The 25,555-nt window shown below is 46.5% G+C and overlaps 1 protein-coding gene across 1 annotated transcript; it reads left to right on the forward strand.

The window, feature by feature from the left end:
- The first annotated feature begins 7,375 nt into the window (after positions 1 to 7,375).
- Positions 7,376 to 24,447, forward strand: Cib3 (calcium and integrin binding family member 3). Its single transcript, XM_040742177.1, has 6 exons — positions 7,376 to 7,426; positions 7,590 to 7,624; positions 10,370 to 10,481; positions 13,329 to 13,476; positions 14,461 to 14,656; positions 24,106 to 24,447. The coding sequence occupies exons 1-6, from the start codon at positions 7,376 to 7,378 to the stop codon at positions 24,125 to 24,127; spliced, it is 564 nt and encodes a 187-aa protein (XP_040598111.1). The 3' UTR covers positions 24,128 to 24,447.
- The last annotated feature ends 1,108 nt before the right edge of the window (positions 24,448 to 25,555 follow it).

Below are 25,555 nucleotides of genomic sequence, written 5' to 3' on the forward strand. Positions count from 1 at the left end.
GTCCTGGAACTCTCTTTGTAGACCAGGCTGGCCTCGAACTCACAGAGATCCAACTGCCTCTGCCTCCGCCTCCCAAGTGCTGGGATTAAAGGTGTGTGCCACCAACGTCCGGTCAGTTGCTTCCTTTAAGGCAATTTTCAGCAGGGGGGTGTGGGAGGAGTAGGGCATGTGTGTGGTGCTTGCTCATAATTCTAGCACTGGGAAAGCAGAGGCAGGAGGGTTTTGGAAAGTTCTAGGCCAGCTTGAGCCACAAAGTGAGACCTGTCTCAAAAACCCAAACCAACGGAAGTAGGAGGGGTGGGCCTGGGGTTTCTTGGTAGAGTGTAACACATAAAATAGAGAGGTAGAGGCAGGAGGATCAGAAATCAAGGTTATTTTTCCTGGCTATGTAGTAAATTTGAGGTTAGCGTGTACACCTGGAGTGTGTGTATGTGTGTGTGTGTGTGTGTGTGTGTGTGTCTGTCTGTCTGTCTGTCTGTCTTCATAAAAAGTTCAGGCTAGGTATTTTGTTACAGTGTAGGAAACTGTCTAAAGTACTGTTGGGTGGGGGTGGAGTCGAAGCTCAGAAGTTTAGAGAGCTTGTTGCTCATGCAATGGACCCACGTTTGGTTCTCAGCACCCACATGGCATCTCACAGCCATCTGTAACTCCAGTTCTAAGGGATACAGCTCCCTCTTCTGGCTTCCATGGGTACTGCATACACATGGTACACATACACACATGCAGACAAAGCACCCATACACAAAAAGTTAAAAGAAAAAAATTAAATAGCAAAATACATATTGTGGGAGGGAATGTCACTAATATCCCCTAGTTGTCCCTCCTTCCTTTCTTTTTTTCATCCCTCCTGATCGTGTATTTGAGTGGTAGAGAGTGATTTGGGGGCTTCTTGCACACTAGGCATGCAACTAACTGTACCACTTAATTATATTCTCAGGCATTTTGCAAAAAAAAAATTATTTCTTACTATTGTGTGTGAGACAGAGAGCTGTGTGGTGTGTGAGCTGGTTCTACTCACACCATTATATATGTCTTAGGAATGTAGCCCAGGCTGTGTCACGTGGCAAGGCCTTCACTAACTGAGCCACTTGGCTGCTTTTCATTACGTAGCCCTGGATGTCCTGGAACTCTTATGTAGACAGGGCTGGCCTAGAAATCATTGAGAGTTGCCAGCCCCTGCCTGAGTGCCGCCTTGGCACACTCATTTCTTGCTTTTTGAGACAGCGTCTCACTAAGGTCACTGAGGTGTTGTATCCGGACTTAATTTGTATCCCAGGCTGTCCATGAACATGCAACCCTCCTGCCTCATTCTCCCAACTACTGCAGTGCCCGCACACACACTCACATCTGTCTTCCACATCTAGGGAGATCTGCACGATGAGGAGCAGGACACATGTACAGGAGGCAGCTATGGCACCTGCCTTGCCCAGTGTCACCTGCAGGGGGCAGCAGGCCACTGCCTGATGCCAGGCGGCAGGCTGACACCCAGAGAGGACAGGAAGAACTTGTGGGTGTGGTACTTGAGAGCTGCCCGCATCCTGCCACCTCACAAATTAACAAAGAGATGTCCGAGCTGGCAAAATGGCTAAGTAAGACGAGCACTTGCCACTGAGCCTGATGACCTGAGACTCCATCCGTGAGAGCCTCGAGGTGGAAAGAGAGAACCAAAAGTTGGCTTCTGACATCGTACTGGTTAGTTTTTGTCAGGCCAGAGTCATCTGGAAAGAGGGAACCTCAATTAAGAAAATACCTCTCGCCGGGCGGTGGTGGCACATGCCTTTAATGCCAGCACTCGGAAGGCAGAGGCAGGAGGATCTCTGTGAGTTTGAAGCCAGCCTGGTCTACAGAGAGAGTTCAAAGCTAGCTAGGGCTGTAGCACAGAGAAACCCTGTCTCATGAAAAAAGGATGGAGGGAGGGAGGGAGGGAAGGAAAATACCTGTCAGATTGGCCTGTGTTAGGCGGTGGGTGGTGTCAACCCTGGGCAGCCATCCCCCGTGCTGTTGCTCAGCAGTTAGAGCACTTGTTGCTCTTGCAGAGGGCGGGGTTGAGTGCCCAGCTCCCACATGGTGGCTCATGGTCATCTGCAGTTCAAGTTTCCAGTACCCTGCTCTGATCCCGTGGGCACCGGGCACACGCGCGCGCACACACATGCGTGCGCACACACACACGGTGCACATGCATATGTATTATAATATACACCTAAACAGAAAAGAGCAGGCTGAGCAAGCCACGAGGAGCAAGCTAGGAAACCGATTTCCTCTAGGGTTTCTGCTCCAGTGTCTGCCCCTGGGTTCCTGTCTTGAGTTACTGCCCTCACTTCCTATCAGGGTGGACTATAAACTGTAAGATGAGGGCTGGAGAGATGGCTCAGAGATTAAGAGCACTGACTGTTCTTCCAGAGGTCCTGGGTTCAATTCCCAGCAACCACATGGTGGCCCACAGCCATCTGTAGTGAGATCTGGTGCCTTCTTCTGGACTGCAGGCAGACATGCAGGCAGAACACTATATAATAAATAAATAAATCTTTAAAAAGCAAAACAACAACAAAAAAATCAACCCTTAATATTAGAAATAAACAAATAAGCTGAAAGATAAGAGAAGTCTTTCCTCCCCTAGCTGCTTTTGATCAGGGTATTTATCATAGTTACAGAAAACAAACAAAGGTAGTTCTCCATAAACAGATCCTGGCATTCTCTAAATAAATAAATAAATAAATGGGGGCTGGAGAGGTGGCTCAGCGGTTGAGAGCACTGGCTGCTCTTCCAGAGGTCCTGAGTTCAATTCCCAGCAACCACTTGGTGGTTCACAACCATCCGTAATGAGATCTGGTGCCCTCTTCTTGCCTGCAAGGATAGATGCAGACAGAACACTGTATACATAATAAATAAATCTTTAAAAAATAAATTAATGGATAAGTAAATAAATAAATAAAAGTCCTGCTCTTTCCCAAGCAGCCAAGCAGCTTGGTCTCAGAGGTGAGTGTGAATGACTTTGGAGATCCTTCCCTCGACACCTAAAGCTGTGTGTCCCTGAGGCAGTGTCTTGGCTTCTCTGAGCTCTGGTCCCTAGCAATGCTGACAAGATGACAGCGACAGCAGCTGGTGCTCTGAATCCTTATTCAGATTGGTTTCTTTCATAGTCACAGACATTCCTTTAGGTAGAACAACCTCATTGTACAGATGGGGAAACTGAGGCACAGGTGTTATCCAGCCTCTGCTTAGTTAGCATTGCTGGTTCTGTCAGTGCTCTCATTAAATTAGGGACTGAGTCAAAGGGAAAGAGTGGGAGAGGAGGAAAGGGAAAAGGGGTGACAGAGGGACAGCGAGAGGAGGAGGGGAGGTGGGGCACGGAGCAAGAGGCAGAGGAGGAGAAGAGGGGGAGGAAGAGGGAAACAAGAACCACCCACTCTCGGCATAGCACTGACACGGAAACAGGCTGCGTGCAGAAAGAAATGGCTACAACTACAGGCGTAGCATCCGACTGCTTCCCTGCACCCTGGTGTGACAAAGGTAGCTTTCCCCAGTTGACCAGGGAAGGAAAGGAGGGCATGAAAGGCTTGGGGACAACCACTCAGAAATCTGCTGGTTTGTAATATCAAAGGAAGGAAAGAAAAATGACCTATTTAACCTTTTACCACATCCCCCAGTTTCAGTACAAAATACACTCAACTAGCCTCTTAGAAATAGTTTGTTGAGCTGGGCATTGGTGGTACATGCCTTTAATCCCAGCACTCGGGAGGTACAGGTAGGCGGATCTCTGTGAGTTCAAAGCCAGCCTGGTCCACTGAGCGAGTTGCAGGAAAGGCTCCAAAATATTACAGAGAAACCCTGTCTCCAAAAAAGAAAGAAAGGGGCTGGAGAGATGGCTCAGAGATTAAGAGCACTGACTGTTCTTCCAGAGGTCCTGAGTTCAATTCCAGCAACCACATGGTGGCTCACAACCATCCCTAATGAGATCTGGTGACATCTTCTGATGTGTAGATGTACATGGAGACAGGATGCTGTATTCATAATAAATAAATAAATCTTTTTTTAAAAAAAAAGTAAAAAGAAAGAAAGGAAGGAAGGAAGAAAGAGCTTGTTGGTTATCCCCAGCAGAACTAGAACGTGAGACCCTATTACTGTAGAGACTCTGGCTGCTGGACCCAGAGAAACCAAGCAGGAGCCAACTGGAAGCTTCCTCCTTGCTGGCCCAGCTCTCACCATTCCAGGCTGTGCTATGGCAGCAGGTTGGTGTGGGGGAGCAGACACCGACAGTTTCACTGAGCTGCGGATGCTGTGTCTGCACTCCTGACCTGCCGGATCTGGGGCAGCCGTGCACCGCTGCGATAGTGGCGCCTCTGTTAAGGTGTAACTAACCACTCTCTGCTTGGAGGGGACTCGTGCCTGGCATTTAAAATCAGGTCAAAGCCGGGCGTTGGTGGCGCACGCCTTTAATCTCAGCACTTGGGAGGCAGAGGCAGGCGGATCTCTGTGAGTTCGAGGCCAGTCTGGTCTACAGAGTGAGTTCCAAGACAGCCTCCAAAACAACACAGAGAAACCCTGTCTCGAAAAATCAAAAATAAAATAAAATCAGGTCAAGCGCACATGGTAGCATTTTCTTAGCTGTGGTCGCCTCTTCACAGACGACTCTGGCTTGTGTCTAGGTGACCAACCACACAGCAGTTTCTCAGCTTTAGACTTTGGATCTCTTATTTTGTTGCTGGGGTGCACCATGTAGCACCAGGCGGTTGAAGAAAAAAGGAAGTCCAACACAAAAATTTAAGGCCTACGCGGCCCCAGGAAAATCCAACCTCCTCTGATGGTCTGAACCCAGACAGCTGTCCAAAGGCGTATTTATTGATTGTTACACAAAACGTTTGTTGAAAGTGACACAAAGTATTTATTGATTGTTACACAAAGTATTATTGATTGTTATACAATGTATTTATTGAAAGTGACACAAAGTATGAATTGATTGTTACACAAAGTGTTTATTGGAAGTTACACAAAGTATTTCCTCACTCCAAGGTCCCTAATCTAATGTACATGTCTTACTGATGGGAACATCACATGCCCCCATGACTATAGTCCTGTATTGTATGTTGCTTGCAATACACAATAATACAAGAGCCTCAGGTATGCCTGAGGTGTCATGTGACCAAAGTCATGGCATGGCTGTCATGAACTTTCAGCAAGATTATCGCTGTTTTCCACAAAGATTCTCCAAGGTCAAAGTACTTCTAGGAAATAGCCGTTCATTCTAATGTCTACCCCAATGTAGTGATTCTGCTAAATTCCTACAACACTTCATCTAACTCAGCACTTAATACAAGGGTTGCAGTGCTCACCCTCATGCTTCCTCTAGCTCCATTCCTTCCTGCATTCCTAGGGCCTAGAACTGGCTTATGACCAATGTCACTTAATTGCCCCTCCCTCTCCTGTTCCCTGTGTAGTGCGTGTGTGTATAACCTGGCACTTTCCTCTATCACTCACCATCTGTTCTTTTTGAGACAGGGTTGTGGTGATACATTGTTTATGATCTAATAAAACTTGCCTGAAGATCAGAAAAGCAAAGCTGGACACAACCATAGAGGCCAGGCAATGGTAATCCACACCTTTAATGCCAACAGCCACACTAGTTAGCCCTAGAAGCCGGACAGTGGCGGTACACACCTTTAATCCCAGGACTAGAGAGGTAAATAAGACAGGAACAGGGTCTCAGACCCGGCAATTAGTCTCCAGCCTTGGTAGATGTGAGAACTCTCTGGTAGCTGGCTGCTTTGCTTTTCTGAGCTTCAGCTTGAGTCCCAATATCTGTCTCTGGGTTTTTATTATTCATGTTACACAGGGTCTCTCACTAAACACAGAGCTTGCTGATTGGCCAGATTGGCTGACCTGTGAGCTCCAGGGATCGTTCTGTCTTCTCCCACCCCCCACCCCTCACCACTAAGGGCACAAAAAGTCCTTCATTGGCAGAGTTGTCCCCTAGTCTACTTCCCTCCCTCCCTCCAACCTCCTCCTCCTCTCTCTCTCTCTCTTTTTTTAAGACAGGGTCTCTCTGTGTAGCCCTGGCTGTCCTGGAACTCACTCTATAGACCAGGCTGGCTTCAAACTCACAAAGATGTGTCTAACTCTGCCTCCAGAGTGCTGGGATTAAAGGCATGTGCCGCCATGGCCTGGCTCCTCTTCTTAATCTTCCTCCTTCTCCCTCTTTCCAATGTGCAGCTTCAAACTGTCCTTGAACTCATGACCTCTCCTGCCTCAGCCACACCCAACATAACTTCTGCCATCAGCAGACTGATCCTACGATATAGACAGTAGTGTAATTTCCAGTTCACAAGAGGTCAGACAGCTCAGAGAGGACACAGCCAGTAGAAGGAAAGCTGGGATTTGAGCTGGTGTGTGTGTGTGTGTGTGTGTGTGTGTGGCCTTCCCCTGAAGGTGTCCTAGGCCACTAGCCTCAGCAGATGGTGATGAGCCTGGCTCCCTGTGACCCTCTCGCCCCTCACCTGTGGACACACTCACCTGTGGACACATTCACACACACTCACCTGTGGACACACTCACAATGTCCTCACCTGTGGACACACTCACACACACTCACCTGTGGACACACTCACAATGCCCCTCACCTGTGGACACACTCACAATGTCCCCACCTGTGGACACGCTCACACACACTCACCTGTGGACACACTCACAATGCCCCTCATTCACACACACTCACCTGTGGACACACTCACAATGTCCCCACCTGTGGACACACTCACACACACTCACCTGTGGACACACTCACAATGCCCCTCACCTGTGGACACACTCACAGTGTCCTCACCTGTGGACACACTCACACACACTCACCTGTGGACACACTCACAATGCCCCTCACCTGTGGACACACTCACACTCACCTGTGGACACACTCACAATGCCCCTCACCTGTGGACACACTCACAATGTCCTCACCTGTGGACACACTCACACACACTCACCTGTGGACACACTCACCATGTCCCCACCTGTGGACACACTCACACACACTCACCTGTGGACACACTCACAATGCCCCTCATTCACACACACTCACACACACTCACCTGTGGACACACTCACAATGCCCCTCATTCACACACACTCACCTGTGGACACACTCACACACACTCACCTGTGGACACACTCACAATGCCCCTCACCTGTGGACACACTCACACACACTCACGTGGCTGCCCAGAGAGCCAGGCTGTAACTTGAGCCTCACTACGCTTGGGGTTACTGGACGGGTGGGCTGGTGACAGCCAGGACAGGGACATCTGCTCAGATACTATGTGCCCGGGCGCCCCCAAGAGCCACCTGTAATTTCATTTCCAGTGGATTCAAGACTGCGGCCTCCAGCATGGGCAACAAGCAGACTGTGTTCACCCACGAGCAGCTGGAGGAATACCAGGTGGGTGTGGGTGATAAGTCCTGAGTGGCCACAGCCTGGTCTGGGATGCGGGCAGTCTCCCAGAGCCTAATCTGTGACATCATGCTGTCTGTGTGGGGTTTGGAGTGACTGGAGGGGCACGCAGAGAGACTGCCATGAGGCAAGCCGGTTCCTCTCCCCACAGGACTGCACTTTCTTCACAAGGAAGGAGATCATGAGGTCAGTGGGGAGGTGGCACCCAAAACAACTTTCTAGTCACTGCTGGCCTGCGTGCAATCTTTTGCTTGTTCTGTTTTGTTTGAGAAGGAGCCCAGGCTAGCCTCAAATTTACCTCTCCTCTTGAGTCCTGAGATCTCAGGTGTGTGCCAGTATAGATGTCTGCAAGTTTAAAAAATTATTATTATTGTGGGGAGCATGATTTGTGAGTGTGCACATGTAGAGTTCAGATGACCATTTACAGAGTTGATTCTTTACCTCCTTTGGGTGCTGGGGATGGAGTCCAGACAGTTCAGATGTTCTTTCCACTGTATGTTCGTATTCAGGCATCTGTGCTGGTCTGCCCTTGGGGCTCTGGCAGGATACACTCTCAAATGCTGCCACTAAGAGCAACACCTGTGCACATTCACTATGTTCCCTTTTAAAGGGGCCCACCTTCCATCTTTCTCTCTGTTCCCTCTCTCTCTCTCTCTCTCTCTCTCTCTCTCTCTCTCTCTCTCTCTCTCTCTCTCTCTCTGCTTCTCTGTCTATCTGTCTCCCCCTCCCACTTCTCTTTTCTCTTCCACTGCTCCTGTCCCCAGAGGCCAGTCCTCTCCACCCCCACCCCCTCCCTTTTTACCCATTTCCTTTCCCCTAATAAAAAACCTCTCCATGTGAGCTCTGTTATATGGCATCCTTCTCTCTAGCACTGCTTTTGAAATTACAATGCCATGTGGGTCTCAGGGTTCAAATTCAGGTCATCAGGCTTGGTGACAAGTCAGCAAGCATCTGTCATCATTTTGGTTCACCTTAGATTTTTGGTGGTGGTGGTTTTTTGGTTATTTAGGGTTTTATTTTTCAGTTTTTGAAAACAGGGTTTCTCTGCGCAGCCCTAGCTGTCCTGGAACTCAATCTGTAGACCAGGCTGGGCTCAAACTCATAGAGATTCACCTGCCTCTGCCACCTGAGTGCTGGGATCACAAGTGAGCTCCCACCATGCTCTGTGTCTTTTGCATTGTGGAGGGAGTCAAGACATAGTGCCATCAAGACCAAAGCTTTGATGTGGGCGTTGCCCCCAGGTCAGTGGACTGAAGCAGAGATGGCTGGCTGAGAAGTCATATCCTGTCATACTGGCAGAGTTTTTGCACTGAGCAATCTGCTTATACCCAAAGATAGAAGGGAGCCATGGAGGGTTTGAGGTTGGGAGTTCAGAGCAGAGCTGAGATCAGCTCTGAGCTGTGAATGATGAAAAGGAGATCGTGACGTGGGTGGGTGGTTCCTGGTGACTGCAGGTCCCTGGCTCGAGATGGCTGAGAGGGACACAAATGAACCCCCCTTGTCATCTTCTGTCTGCTGGGTCATTAGCCATGAAACCCAAGCCGGCTGGGGTTCAGCTGTGGGGCGCTCAGGGATGAGCCCCTCGTGTGTGGGCACAGGGCATCCATTATTGATGGGCACGCCTCTCACCCATCAGCCCATTGTCTGTGTGAGGACAGTTGGCAGGGTCACTTTGGCCATCATGATCAGATTACTGGTGGGGAAACTGAGTTTTTGACAGAGAGGACTTCCATTTCCACACAGACAGGCAGACAGGCAGAGTCCTGGTGAGTCTGGCATTTCGACTTGCCCAAGCTTCCAGATTGTCAAACAGAATAACTGAAATTGGGAGGAGAGAGGGACTCACTGGATGTCCCAAAGGAAGACAAACTCTGGGGGTCCTAAATATGGCTCAGCAAATGAAGGTTCTTGCTGCCAAACCTACGGACCAAGTTCAAACCTCAGGGCTCACACTGTAGGAGAGAAATCACTCTCAAAAGCTGTCTTCTGACAACTTATACATGCAGTGTAACACACATACACACAAGTTAATACATAACACAACTGTAAAAATATTTTTTTGATTTTTCGAGACAGGGTTTCTGTCCTGGAACTAGCTCTATAGAACAAGCTGGTCTCACACTCACAGAAATCCACCTGCCTCTGCCTCCTAAGTGCTGGGATTAAATGCGTGTGCCACCACTGCCTGGCTCTGTAAAAATATTTTTAAAGGAAAGATAAACACATTCAGGGCATCCCTGGAGGGCAAGGAAACGGGCCGTACTCAGATATGTAGTCATGAGAACACCCAGGGACACAGGGACATCCTTGTCCCTGGGAGAAAGCTCTTAGCAGCTTGGGGACATCAGATGTCAAGGATGGTCTCCTTGAGGTTTATTATGCACTTGGGGGGGTGTACAGTGTCACCAGTGTTTTCTAGATTCCCTTTTAAAAGCCCAACTGGAAGTGGTAGAATAAGCCTGGCATCCCCACCCCTGGGAGCATGAGATAGCCTAGGCTACATAGGGAGACTCTGTCTCTGTCTTGGGGGAGGTCTGAACATTAACTGTCTGTGCCCTGCTCCAATGGGGAAACCTGCCTCCTCGTGTGCAGCGTGGAGGGGTCAGCGGAGGCTGCATCCTGCCAATGCCATAATGAACCATGTAGGTTACATAGCCAGGTCCCGCAGATATGGGCTGTGGAATGACGGGTCATTGGCACCAATGCCGCCTCCTCCAGGAAGCCTTCTTCCTCTTTACCTCGTTTCTACTTCCCCTCTCCACCTTGGCCTTGTCTGTGGGGAGGGCGAGAGAGCTGCCTGCTTCTGGTTCTGTGTGCTCCTGGGGGACCCAGTGTCCTTCCTTGGGAAGGACTGCCCATGTGTAAGAGAAGAGACAAGTCCCTTCTGCCTCTCGGCTCCCAGCCTTTCCCGGCCCCTCTCCCCCACGCCAGGCTCTTCTATCGCTACCAGGACCTGGCCCCCCAGTTGGTGCCGCTGGACTACACCACCTGTCCGGAGGTGAAAGTTCCCTACGAGCTGATCAGCAGTATGCCAGAGCTGAAGGTATGCCTGCGCTGTGCGGACAGAGCGGAAACGGAATGAAGACGGCTCCACTGTGTTCTAACGAGGCGGAAGCTGCCGACACCTTCATTTTACAGAAAGGATAGCCGGGGTCAGAGAGACACACAGGGATCACAAGGGAGTCCAGGCATAAACCAGGCCAAGGGGCAGGGGCGGGCCGGGAATGGTGGCATCAGATCTCCTGCAGAGGCCAACAGCTCTCTGTGAGTTCCAGGCTGGTCAGGGCCACACAGCGAGTTCCAGTCCAGCTGGGGCTCCTCAAAAATAAAAAATAAATAAAAGGAAGGAGGGAAGGAAGAAAGAAATCAGAAAGACAAAGGGCTTAGTTACTATTTGGGAAGGAGACATGCCAATGTGTGGGAGGATAAGAGGGGGGTTGTGTGCATGTGTGAGGGGAATGTGGGGGTTGGTGAGTGGGTGACAGATGTGGGGGATGGGCATGTGGGGGATGTGGTGAGGAGAGTGGGGCCATGTGGATGTGTACAGGGGACGTGTGTGGGAGTTATAGGGGATGTGTGTATGTATAGGCATGTGGGTGTGTATGCAGAATATGTGTTTTATGTGGAAATGTATTGTGGAAGGGGGATGCTCGTGTATGCGTGTGTGTGTGTGTGTGTGTGTGTGTGTGTGTGTAGTGACAACGTGCATGGGGATGGTGTGTGTGTCAGGGGAGGGTGTGTGCGTGTACAGGGAAATGAGTGTATGTGTGGAAGGGGAATGTTCGTGCATGTGTGTGTGTGTGTGTGTGCATGTGTCTGTGTGTGTGTGCCTGTAGGGACAATGTGCATGGGGATGGTGTGTGTGTGTTAGGGGAGGGTGTGTGCATGTATGTGTGGAGGGAGCCACCTGGAACAAGGCGGCTCACAGGCAGACACTGCTGGAGAAGCAGCTGAGAGGTCTCCATCCGATCCGTAGCAGGCAGAAGGACAGCCACTGGGCCTGGCTTGGGCTCTTGAAATCTCACAGCCCACCTCCCATGACACACTTCCTCCAACAAGGACACAGCTTCTAATTCTTGTCAGTGCCACTGCCTGATGACAAGAATTCAAATATGTGAGCCTATGGGGCTGTTCTTATTCAAACCATCACAGGTTCCTTAGGAGCAGAAAAGACTCACAGACAGCTGCGTCACCAAAGCCCACAGCAGCGTGGGTGGCAGCTCACAGAGCTGGGGTCCTGGAGCACACAGGCAGCTCAGCGGGTTGGAGGGTCCTTTCAGGTACCTCAGCTGGGCTGAGCCTCTTTTAAGCGGCCAGTTTGCTGAGCATCTCTCAGCAGTCATTACGGCGTCTACACTCTTGGAGAAGAAAGGGTACTGAATCTGATTAGCTCCAGGGACTTCCTGAGGATGCTTCCATCTTCATGAGCTACTCTTGAGGTGGAGTGTCTCTCCTCCCCTTGGAGCAGTGGCCCTCAACCTGTGGGTTGTGACCCCTTTGGGGTCAGATGATCCTTTCACAGGGGTCGCCTGAGACCATTGGAAAACACAGACATTTACATTATGATTCAACAGTATCAAAATGACAGTTATGAAGTAGCAACGAAAATAATTTTATGGTTGGGGGGCACTACAACATGAGGAACTGTGTCAAAGGATCACAGTCTTGGGAAGGCTGAGAACCACAGTCCTAGCAGATCTCTGTGAGTTCATGGACAGTCTGGTCTACAGAGTGAGTGCCAGGACAGTCAGGGCTACTCAGAGAATCCCCGACTAAAAACAAAACAAAACAAAAACAAACAAACAGACAAACAAAGATGTTTTGCTCTGGTGGGGTGGGGTGCAGGGTACCTGCACTCAAATACACACTCACACTCACACACACACACACCATTAAAATTAAATAAACCTTTATTTTTAATTTTACTTTTTTTTTGAGACAATCTCTCTGTATAGCCATAAAACTCATTACATATATCTACCTGTCTATGCCCCTTGAGTGCTGGGATTCAGTATGTGCACCATTACACACAGCTTTTTTATTTTTAAAAAATATTTTATCCACCGGGCGTTGGTGGCGCACGCCTTTAATCCCAACACTCAGGAGGCAGAGGCAGGCGGATCTCTGTGAGTTCGAGGCCAGCCTGGTCTACAAGAGCTAGTTCCAGGACAGGCTCCAAAGCCACAGAGAAACCCTGCCTCAAAAAAAAAATCATATGAGTATGAGTGTTTTGCGTGCATGTCTGAACTGGAGCTACAGGTGGTTGTGAGCCATTTTGTGGGGACCAGACACTGAACCTGGGTCCTCTGGGAGAGCAGCCAGTGCTGTTACCCACTGAGCCATCTCTCCAAGCCCTAAATCTATTTTTAAAAGATATATGTGAATTTAACTGTCAAACAACGACTAAAAATATTTAAAAACTAAAATAACAAAGAACAAGTACACACACACTGAGTGGCAGAGTATATGTGTGAAGTCCCATCTCCAAGCCTGGAAACAACACACAGACACACAGACACACACACACAGACACTCACACAGACACATACATACACACAGACACAGACACACACATACACACAGACATACACAACACACACACTAAGAAAACTCAAGGAGTAGTCACGGTGGACTTGGACAGGGCCCCTATAAGATCGTCAATCTCCCTCTGGAAAGAGGGACAAGCCTCAGTTATGGCTGTCGGGTAGATGTCAGCTTCTGATTGGCTTCCTTGGATCACAAGCAGCTTGTGGAACCGGAAATGGGTGCACAGATGCGCGGGGCCTGACTTCCTGTCGCAGACCCCTGTGTCCTGGGGAATGGGGCAGGAATGATACCTGGGGGGTCTGGGGGAGCCCTGCAGAGCAGATATTTGCCTTCCTGCCCCCAGGATAACCCTTTTCGCCAGAGGATTGCACAGGTCTTCTCTCAAGATGGGGACGGCCACATGACCTTAGAGAACTTCCTGGATATGTTCTCAGTGATGAGTGAGATGGCTCCTCGAGACCTGAAGGCCTACTATGCTTTTAAGATTTATGGTACGTGCCGGGCCCTGGGGTGGGAGCCAGACGGAGACCAGACAATGCTCATCTCCCCAGGGACTCCAATTCCCACAGGGCCCTGGCCTCCGCCCTATCCCAGACCTCCCTGTACACTAACTAGTCCAGCCACATTAGGCTCATCCTTTCTTGAATTTATCAAATGCTTCCAGCCTCTGACGTTTTCTTTTGCTGTGCCCTCTGCTTACAGCACCATCTACAGCCCCTCACTGGGGAACTCTAGGCAGGAGCTATACCCCTCAGCCATGCCCCCAGTGCTTCACTAGGGGATTTCAGGCAGGAGCTCCACCCTGAACCACGCCCTCAGCCTGTCACTGGGGAACTCTAGGCAAGGGCTCCACCCCTGAGCCACGCCCCCCAGTGCTTCACTAGGAGATTCTAGGCAGGGGCTCCACCCCTGAGCCACGCCCCGAGTGCTTCATTAGGGGATTTTAGACAGGAGCTCCACCCTGAACCACGCCCTCGGCCTGTCACTGGGGAACTCTAGGCAGGGGCTCCACCCCTGAGCCAGGCCCCCAGTGCTGCACTGGGTGTTTCTAGGCAACGACTCCACCCTGAGCCATATCCCCAATAAAACTCTCCCTGGCCACAACAGCTCACACACCCCATTCATGGTGATTCCTCTGGTGACTGATTCACTTGAGCTCCTCGGTTAGCTGACTGGGTGGATGGATAGATGAAAAAGTTATCCCAATGGCTGGCAAACAGGAGGCACTCAATAAATGCTTGAGTAAGAGAAACTCCGTCATCGTGGTGCCTGGCATGTAATAAGTGTTACATAATTAAACAGTTGTCACAATGTCTGGGATGGCTCTCTGTGCCTAGGGTGAGAAGCTCTGGGTAATCAGTAGGTAATCAATAACTGCTGCACGAATTTTGGGCATCCCTGTATAGTTCCAAAGCATGGGGACAGACATGTCCTCCTGCCACCTGGTGTCCCCAGCCCTACTGTTGGCTTCACAGACTTCAACAACGATGACTACATCTGTGCCTGGGACCTGGAGCAGACGGTGACCAGACTGACCCGTGGCGAGCTGAGTGCCGAGGAGGTGACCCTGGTCTGTGAGAAGGTGCTGGACGAAGCCGACAGCGACCACGACGGGCGGCTGTCCCTGGAGGACTTCCAAAACATGATCCTGCGGGCACCAGACTTCCTCAGGTGCAGGTTCAGACCCAGGGAAGAGAGACCTCAGGGAACTCCCCTAAATGCTGTGGCTTCAGCCCACTCTGTCCGAGGACCAAGGCCAGGAGTCTGAGGGCAGCTTCTCTGGGCAGAAGAAGGGTTTCCATCAACTGCCACAGTGCTTGGCTGGGAACTGTCCACACACACAGCTGGCCTCGGCAGCCTGGGGTAGGGCAAGAGCCCCTTTGTGGGGCTGGTGGGTAGATGCCTGTATGGGGACACAGGGTTGGCAGACTGTGGCCCAGGGTCACATCCATCCATTCCTTTATTTGTTTGGTTTGATTTTTTTCTCAGAAAGGCTCTCACTATTTAGACATGGCTGTAGCATGAGTTCTAATTGGTCTTAATAATAAAAACCCAGAGTTATATTATATTAGGGGGTGAAAGCTGAAAGATCAGAGAAGCAGAGTAGTCACTAGAGCTCTTACCTCCAGGAAATCCTCAGACTGGAAAGAAACAGAGTTCCTGTCTCCTCCTGTCTCATTGCTTCCTCTCTCTGCCCAGCCATATCACTTCCTGTCTGTCTGTACAGACCTCCAGATCTCTATGGTTAACTAGTGGATAACTCTACCCTCTGATCTTCAGGTAAGCTTTGTTTGTTAGAGTACAAACAAGATATCACTAAATTTCCCCCTTTTTTTCCTAAAATAAAAGGCTATAACTAATATAAGAAAAACTATATATAACAAGTACAATAACTATATACAATATAAACAGGCAATAAATATGTCAACAATGTCTAATCCATTGGCAACTATAAATCCAGAAAAAATACTCCATATCTGTCCTATCTTGGCGAGTCCAAAATGTTGAACTAATTCACTTTCTATTCTAACTTGCATTACCAAAACCATCTTTTTATGTCTCTCACCCTTACACACTTTACAGTTCTTTAGTGAACTTCTTTTCTGACTCTGGTAACAAGGAAAACTATAACTATAAATTATTCAACCCTATTAGAGACCCCAGAGGGAAATAATATTACCTGAGTAAGCAGGAAGTGCAAGTAAGTGACTTCCAAAAAATGTGAGAAACGACAGAAACAGGGCATCCATCTTCAGCCTATAGGCTGAGCATATCTAAGACTTTTCTGTGAAGCTAGATATTCTGAATGGCTGTCCTGCCTTTTCTTGGCAGTTCTTTCTTTTGTGTTCTGCTTGTCCAATTTGGACAACATCTTGTTTACAGTTGATGCAATGGCAGTTTCTTGCCCAGTGACTAACTTTTGTCACAAAGAAATGTATTTCTTTGATGCCCACCATCTTCTCTTAAGTTGCTTGGCACAGCCAGGAGCAGATGTAACTCACTGTCATAAAAAAAGAAGTCATGTTATTAAAACACCTTAAATGCCATATTCTGTAGATCTCTGAAGTGTTTGAAAATGGCCTGCCTATCTAAAATATCTGTTTGACCTTGAAAACATACCTAATATGACTACAAGTTTGATTGTAATAGGTGACTAATTACTAACCTGCGTTTCCTTATTCTAAATAGTTGGTAATAATAACTATTAAGGACTAAAATTTGCATTACATTGTTAAATGAGTTACATAGGTACAAAACCTCAAGCAAGATTAGAAATATATGTACAATATGTTCTAACAAAAATAATTTCAATTTTGTATCAGTATACAAAAAACATCCAAGCCAATGTAAGATATTTAAAACTAGTAGTTGGTTTTTTGATCTAAAATTTGATTTAAAAAACTACCTTTTTTATCCAATTTCTATATCCCCCTTATTTGTTTTCAGAGTAGATTCAATAATCTACCATTATATCCTACCATATCTACATCCTGCTTTTTGTTTTCAAAACAAGAACTCTGAATCTAATCTCCTTTCAGCTCTCTTCCTGATCCTAACCTGATCCTAACAACTTGTAACCAACTCCCTAAACAATGACAAACATCCGTGACCCATTGAACAACCCAAACCACCTAGGTCTTGGGAATGTGAGTGTCATTTTCTGAAATTTACTTCCTGCTGTCTGGGGGAGACGGCATCTTTAGGTGATCCTGAAAGGAAAAATGTTGGGTTAATTTTTCCCAACTAGGAGAAGTAGCTGTAGCATTTGCTGTCCATTCTCTGTGCAATGGGAAAGTGCAGGGCTTGTCTCAAGGCCTGGTCAGAGTAGTCTGTGAGGCTGGATCATCTCAGCTAGCTGCCTCAGTTTGTAGTCCAAAGCTGATCTTTAGGTGGTGTTTTTTCAGCTTCATGGTGTTATCACAGTCCTGGTGGAATCATCATTGTGGGGCCCCATCATCCTTTTTGATACCTCAAAGATGGCTTTTACGCATTATCTTGCTTCAGTGCAGAAAACTTAAAAATGTTCTCAAAGAGGTTAAGGAATCAATATTTGTTATGTATATCCAGAGTACAAAAACTAAATTCCTAGTTACCAGATACTCAAACCAGAAATCATGTCAGGAAGCTAGATGAAGCCTTTTTCTAGAGTGCTCTGTATGACCATTAATATCATGACAAAAATTAAAAATATATTAATCTTATAAATTTTGAGACAATATTTGTATCTCAAGAAAATCTTCAAAGACTCAAAATAGAACCAAAAGATTATGAGATTAGTGGCAATTGAATAGTCCCTTAATTTTTGTTTTTCTTCTGTCCCCTATCAGGTGGCTCTTCTGATATGAGCAGAAATTTTGCATTTTACTTTAACAAGCATGCTTGGGTTTAGAGAAGGAGAGATCCACACTCCAAATCCAAAGCCAGCTTTAATTTCTAACTGGATGGGGACTATAAAAAGACCACTAGCATTATATGTCTGTAGAGAAAAGCAGAAACCAAGATTTGGGAAGATTTATGAAATTGTATCTGTTGGAGATGTGATATGCTCGTAGGCCAAATTACTCTTTTTCTTGGGGCATTTTTTCCTGGATGGTTTGTCCTTTTTCTTCAGATGTCTTATTTGTCCAGTGGCCTTCAGATTTCTTAGCTGGATGCCTTCATTATCCTGAAAAGACAAAAACAAAACCCTTCCCCTCCCCTAATTTTGGGGGAGGTTCCCTTATGGTAAGTTATATCTGATCCAATGAAAAGCATTTGTTAGTTTTAAAGTTAGTTTAGATTGAACGGCCATGCTGCTTGATGAACTATCACCTCTTCTAATCAAAGGGTGTCTCTTGTTGAAAGTTAATCTTTATCCATTTTTATAGTATCCATATCTTTTCTTCTCCTGTGGAAACAAAAGCAAAACCTCTTCTCCAATGTAACACATATCCTGATTTCCATTCTGATGTCAGCACATGTTTAAAATATACTGGCTGATTTAATTCCATACTTTTTTCTATTATCCAGTGTCTCTCCACAGCTGTCGTTCCTTTCCCATTAACATTCAGAAAGTTCAAAATTAGTAAAGCATTATGTAACCTATTTCTGGGGGTCTTTATTGCCCCTTTCTGTTCACTTAGCATATCCTTTAGAGTTTGATTAGATCTTTCTATGACTGCTTGCCCTGTAGGATTGTGTGGTATACCTGTAATATGCTTTATATTGTAATAAGTAAAATCTGTTTCATTTTACTAGAGACATATGCTGGAGCATAGTTAGTCTTAATTTGTACAGATATCCTGTGATGGCCATAACTTCTAGCAAATGTGTGATTACAGAACCAGTCTTTTCAGAACTCAAAGCAGTTGCCCATTGAAGCCTGAATAGGTATCAGTGATGTGGTGTGCATATTTTAATTGTCCAAATTCTACAAAATGGAACACATTCATCTGCCAGATTCCATTCCTTTGAGTACCCTTTGGGTTACTTCCTGATGGTAGTGGAGTTTGGTTGTATAAAGAACAAGTAGGACATTTCCTTCTGATTCCCTTGGCTTGTTGCCATGTGAAGGAAAAATCTTTTTTTTCCAAACCTTTGCTGTTGATATGTTGAAATGTTGAAATTCTGAGGCCTCTAGCACATTTCCTATCAATAGGTGATCAATTTAATCATTACCTTGTGCTAGAGAGCCTGGAAGGCCCCTACGGAATCGGATGTATGTTGTATATATAGGATGATTCCTATTCCTGATTCTTTCTTATAACTGAATAAATAACAAAGTCAATTCTGTGTCATCTGGTATAAATTCAGCAGTTTTAATATGTAAAACAACTCCTTGTGCATATTGCACATCAGTAACTATGTTGAGAAGTTCCATAAAATTCATCAATACCATGAGAATAGCATACAATTCTGACTTTTGGACAGAATCATAAGGGCTTTTGAGTCACTTTACTTAAATTTCCTGACTTGTAACCTGCCTCTCCTGATTTATTTGCATCAGTGTAGAATGTAGGGGTTCCAGATATTGGTGTTCACTCTACAACGTGAGGAAGGATCCAGTTAGTTCTCTTATAAGTTGAATTCTCTTACTTTTGGGATAATTGTTAATCTCTCCCAAAAATTTTCTGTCCATAATTTGTCAATTTCATCATTAGTAGAAGGTACTATAATTTCTGCTGGGTCTATTCCTGCTAATTGATTGTCTCAATTTCCTTTTAGAATCAACTCAGAGACCTTTTCCACATAAGTTTTTATTTTTTACTCTACTTAGGTGGCAAAAAGATCCATTCTAGGCCGGGCATTGGTGGTGCATGCCTTTAATCCCAGCACTTGGGAGGCAGGGGTAGGCGGATCTCTGTGAGTTCAAGGCCAGCCTGGTCTACAGAGTGAGTTCCAGGACAGCCTCCAAAACAATACAGAGAAACCTTGTCTCAAAAAAACAAACAAAAAAAAAAGATCCATTCTAAGACAATATCTTCCCTCTGCATTAATATTCCAGTAGGAGAATGCTGAGAGGGTAAAAAAAACCAAAATACAATCAAGTTTTGGATTCAAACAATCCATATGTGTATCCTGTAATTTCTTTTCCACCAAAGCTAATTCTCTCCCAGCTTCAGCTGATAATTCTGTTGGAATATTTAAATCCTGTCACTGTCTAAGGTTTTGAACAAATTACTCAGTACATTTTTTTCTACTCCTCCCAATCTTTGAAAGTCATTAAGAGTTAGCAATAAATTTCTCCTAATTTGCACCTTTGGGGATCTAATTTTCTGTAGAACTATTTTATGTCGTTAATAATTAATAGAATCTCCTCTTTGTATTTTTCAGGAGCAATTTGTAATCTTCAATAAGGCACATTTTTTTTTACTTCTTCAAACATTCTTTCTAATGTATTTACTTTTGAGCCAGCTAGTAAAATATTGTCCATATAATGGTAAACTATAGGTTTGGGAAATCGCTTACATATTATTTCCAGTGGCTGACTTACAAAATATTAGTACAGGGTGGGGCTTTTTAACTTTCCCTGTGGGAGAACCTTCCATTGATCTCTCTCTCTCTCTCTCTCTCTCTCTCTCTCTCTCTCTCTCTCTCTCTCTCTCTCTCTCTCTGTTTTTTTCAAGACAGGGTTTCTCTGTATTGCTTTAGAGCCTGTCCTGGAACTTGTTCTGCCAACCAGACTGGCCTTGAACTCACAGAGATCTGCCTCCCTCTACCTCCTGAGTGCTGGGATTAAAGGCATGCACCACCAATACCTGGCTTTCATTGATATCTCTTAATAGGCTAAGAATTGTTATAAGTAGGCACCATGAAGGCAAAATTTTCTGTTTTTTTTCTTGTAAAGGTATGTAAAAAAAAAACCAATCTTTTAAATCAATAACTATAAGAGGCCATCCTTTAGGTAATAAAGAAGGCAAAGGAATTCCAGACTCCAAGAGAGCGCATTGGTTGAATTGTCTTATTAACAACTCTTAGATCTGTTATCATTCTCCATCTTCCAGATTTCTTTTTAATAACAAGGGCTGGTTGATTTTTTGGGGGGGGGTTGCTTTCTTTCTTTCTTTCTTTTGTTTTTCTTTTTCTTCTTTTTTCTAGACAGGGTTTCTCTGTGACTTTGGAGGCTGTCCTGGAACTCGCTTGGTAGTCCAGGCTGGTCTCGAACTCACAGAGATCCGCCTGCCTCTGCCTCCCGAGTGCTGGGATTAAAGGCGTGCGCCACCACCGCCTGGCAGGCTGGTTGATTCTTCAATATGCCGAGCATTTAGCTGCTCCTGTACTGGCTGTTCTAAGGTCTGCAGTTTCTCTGTTGTTAAAGGCCATTGCTTAACCCATCCAGGTTTGTCCATCAACCATTTTAAAGGTAGGGCTGTTGATGCCTTTGAAAGGTCAGCAGCTGTGGTGCCCTGTTCTTGTACAATCTGATTGGTCAGTGACTGTTCTTTATAAAACCTTCTAATATTTTCCCAGAAACATATGTTAATTTACAGTTTGTTTCTGAGATTGGAGGAATGTTACTCTGAGTATTCCATTGCTGTAACAAATTGCATCCCCGTAAGTTCATTGCTATGTTAGCCACATATGGCTTTAATTTTCCTCTCTGTACTTCTGGCCCTATGGATTTGAGCCATCTCACATTCTGTTTTTACCTGGGATAAAGTTCCAATCCCTAAAAGCTGACCATTTATCTCCTGAAGAGGCCAATTTGGATGCCAGATTCTGGTGCAATTATTGTGACATCCACACTAGTGTCTACCAGACCTTCAGTGACAATGTCATTTATTTGTATTTTTAATTTTGGCCTTTATTCATTTATAGAATTGCCAAAATATTTGCTTTATGGTTTCTCCTGAAGTCCTTGTTCTCTCCTCTATAGCTTTGCTATCATCCAGAGCAGCATGGTTTCTTATAACAAGCATTAGGTTCTTTAACTGCTCTGGGAAGGAGTTTCCTCTATGGTTACAGGAAATGGCTGAACCGAATTTGGCATGGGGGCTTGCAAGAGGCCCCTCAAGGCCTTCCCTGAAGGCAAAGGGTTACTTGACTGTTCCTTGTTGACCTACATTTATTTGTCCAATGCCTGCCTTTGCCACACCTTCTGCATAATTCAGAAGGGAGAGGAATTCTGTTTGAGCTATGCTTAGAAAAAAAAAACATTCTTTCTAGGAACACCCTGCCTACAATTCCCTTTAAGGTGACCTGTTTGCCACATTGCAACACTTGACATTTTGATTTTTCTTCAACCCTCTGGAAATCACCTCTCCTATCCATGATGGTCATGAGACTCAATATTGATTGTGTCTCAGACCCATTCCTCCATGGTGCTGATGATGCCTTTAAAAGCCGAACTACCCATTTGCATTGTGCATTGGCATTTTCAAAAGCCAGAGGCTCAACTTTTATTTGTCTAGCTGAAGTCAGTCTTTGTAAGAAATTCGCGAGGGCTCAATTTTCCTTCCTACTTCTCCAATTCTGTCCCAAGCATTCAAAGCTGCTGTGTGTCATAAATCCAGGATGTGATCATCACCATAGAGATTGCCTTTGTACATCAGCATAATCTCCCTCTCCAAGAAGTTGGTCTTGGGAGATTTCCATTCCTCTAGTCGGGCTTTGTTGTTCAGTGGTCTTTCTGCTGCATCTTCCCACCAGGTCCTCTGTTGTAATTGAGGACCAGGTTCCAAGACTGCTGTAACCAATTCTCCCCAGACTTGAGGGATAACATCTATTTCCCAATAGGTGAACGCATGCCACATGAGACTATCACTTCCTTGAATCTCCTTAAATCTAGCATTTCCACAGGAACCACTTAACTCTTGCACAGTCTTAGGGATATCTGTCTTTTGGCAGTTCCTGTAAGGTGACTGGATAAATTAATATTGGTTGTTTGAAAACCTTAGGCTGTTCCTTTCTAACCTTATAACAAAACCCTTAAATTGATTCTCTATTAAATTCTGCGGGTCTGAATGTCTCTATGATCTGTTTTATTAATTGTTCTAAACCTTGTATCTTAGCACTCATATTAATCAACTTTTTAGTGATAAGACAAAAGTGGTAAAATTGATAATGTTTATTATTAACATTACATAAATCCCATCTGAATTAATTATCCTCTCATTTAATTGTTCCATTTTCAAACTGTCCAGGGTATATCATACAGAAACATAAACCCCTCCATTGTAATAATGTTTCCTATTTTTTAATGTAGGGAAAACTCTCTCTTTTAACTAACTCCCCCCTTTAAGAATTGTTTTAGATAATCTGCTGATGATGTCAGTGAGCTGTGAGGCATAGCACGTCTGAGCAGAGAGCACAGGCGGTGACAGACTGGCCGAGGACGGTTGTAGCTGCTAGCGTGTAGCCGCGAGCTGAGAGCCGTAACTCCAGGCGAGGGCATCTAAAGGAAACCGCAACCCATGGGGAGAGGGAGCCGGAGTTGGTTGAAGAGAGGCTACCAGAACAACAGCTACACATCTCAAACTCGATTAGGGCTTCCGGAAAAAGAGGGGAGAACCAGTCAGCTGTGGGGTGACTCTAGCAGGAGCTCCGAATGCATTCCGGCCTGTGCCAGTGCTGCAAAGCCACAGGCAAGGGCTTTTTCATAAATTTATGCCTTTCAGTTGGGTGCCAATCTGTGGCATGAGTTCTAATAGGTTTAATAATAAAAACCCAGGTGGAAGCTGAAAGATCTGAGAAGCAGAGCAGCCACTAGAGCTCTTACCTCCAGGAAATCTCAGACTGGAAAGAAATTAAATTCCTCCTCCTCCTGCCTTACCACTTCCACTCTCTGCCCTGTCTGTCTGTACAGAGCTCTAGACCTCTATGGTTAACTAGTGGCTATCTCTACCTTCTGATCTTCAGGCAAGCTTTATTTGTTAGAATATAAACAAGATATCACTACAAACCTGGCTAGCCTGGAACTCTCTAAGTAGACCAGACAGGACTTGAACTCACAGAGATTCACCTGCCTTTGCCTCCCGAGTACTGGCTTTAAAGCACCTGCTGTCACGTTAAGCCTAAGCACTTGTGTTTATCAGAGGATTAAACTGAAGCTCAGAGAGGGCCAGTCTGGGAAGGAGCTGGCGAGTAAATGCTTATCCAGACAGGTGCTTACAATCCCCATGGAGATCTGGGCCTGGTAGCACATGCGCCTACAGGTGAAGCATCCAGAAGTCTGAGGCAGAAGGATTACCAGGAGTTACAGGGCTGCCTGAACTACAGAATGAGCCAAGGTCTTCAAAACCCAAAACTAACCAAATGAAAAAGGTCTGGGGGGTCTGGTGAAAGGGCTCAGTGAGTAAGTGTGATTGCTGCTCAGGCCGAAGACCTGGGTTCTGTTCCCAGCACCCACATGATGGCTCACTACTGTTTGTACTCGTTCCAGGGGATATGATACTCTCTTCTGGCCCCTGCAGGCTCCTGCATGTAATATGCTGCATATGCCCATACCCAGGCATACTCGCACACAAATAAATAAACAAATAGGTAAATGTAAGTACCTATTTGGAGAGCTGCTGCCTGTGATTTCTAGGGTGTCCATGTCCCTGTGGGTCCCTGCTTGCCTCTGGGTCTAGAAGAGGAGGTGCTGGGGACGTAGTGTCTATTTGTCACTTTCCAGTGATGAGTCTGCTTTTTCCACACAGCACCTTCCACATCCGCATCTGACAGCGCTCAGAGGACGTGGCCTGGCCCGCACCCGTCTCCACTCAGACCTCTCTGAATGAACAGCAGTCAGGCCTGCCTCAGGACCTTTGCTCTTTGCCGTGTGGCCACACCCATGGATTGCCATCTTCCATTCGTATAACAAACCGACTTCTAGACCTCCAGGTTAGCGAATGGAAGAAGTCCAATGCCACTCCATAGTTCCTTTCCCGAGGCCAACTTGAGCCCAGGAGGCCTCATTTTTCACTCACATCTTCATGTTTCATGGATTCCAGGAGCCCAAGGTTGTCCCAGGGCCTTTGGGGAGGGCTCCCTCCTGCCCACCAGGTGGTTATCCCCCCAGACAGCCCAGCCACCCAGATCTTTCCAGAACACGCACCTGGTGATTAAAAGCACCAGGTCTGGGGCTGAAGAGATGGCTCAGCTGTTAACAACGCCTGCTACTCTTGCAGAAGACTTGGTCTTGGGTTGTGTTCCAGCAGCTACATGATGGTGGTTCTCAACTGCCTGAGCCGCCCGTCCCAGCAGAGCTGACGCCACCTTCTGGCCTGTATGGGCACTTATGTGCACCCACCCAACCACATACACACACTTAAAAATGAAAATAATTCTAGCCGGTTGGTGGTGGTGCACACCATTAATTCCAGCACCTGCAGAGGCAGGTGGATCTCTGTGAGTTCAAGACCAGCCCTGTCTACATACTGCGTTCCAGGACAGCCAGGGCTACACAGAGAGACTTTATCTCAAACAAAACAAAAATAATAAATATGGAACTAGGAAAGGCTGGTGGGGCACAACTCTAATCTTGTTACTCAGGAGGCGGAAGCAGGTGGGTCTCTGCCAGTTTTGGCACAGCCAGGGATACATAATGAGACCCTGTCCCAATTAGTAGTGGAGATGATGATAAGTGGAAGTCCCAGGCCCTCCCTGCCTCTTTTCTGTATGTCCCTCCTGAGGAGCTGCTGCCTTCCTCAACCCCCAAGTGAAGAAATGTGCCCAGAGAGGCCATGTTCATCGACGATCACACAGCGCTCTAATGTAGGAGTCTCTTCAGAGGCCACTGCCAACACCCACTTTTGTGTTTTGGGGGGCATTTGTGTGCTCTCGTGCAGGTGGATGTCAGAGGACAACTTGTAGGAGTCAGATCTCTCCTTCCACCATGGGGCCTGAGGCTCAAACTCAGATTTAGCAGCAAGAGCCTTTACTGGAGTTATCTTGACCGTTTAGATTTCTTTTAACACTGGTCTGTGTTAGTGTCCTTGGGGTTCTGACAGGATACGTCCTCAGCTGCAGTCAATAAGAGCACCACCTGTGCACTTTCACTATGTTCCCTTTTAAAAGGTGGGCCTTAGTCAGGTGTTGGTGGCGCACGCCTTTAATCTCGGCACTTGGGAGGCAGAGGCAGGCGGATCTCTGTGAGTTCGAGGCCAG

Source organism: Mesocricetus auratus, unplaced genomic scaffold (assembly GCF_017639785.1).
Source record: "Mesocricetus auratus isolate SY011 unplaced genomic scaffold, BCM_Maur_2.0 Super-Scaffold_6731, whole genome shotgun sequence".
NCBI lineage: Eukaryota > Metazoa > Chordata > Mammalia > Rodentia > Cricetidae > Mesocricetus > Mesocricetus auratus.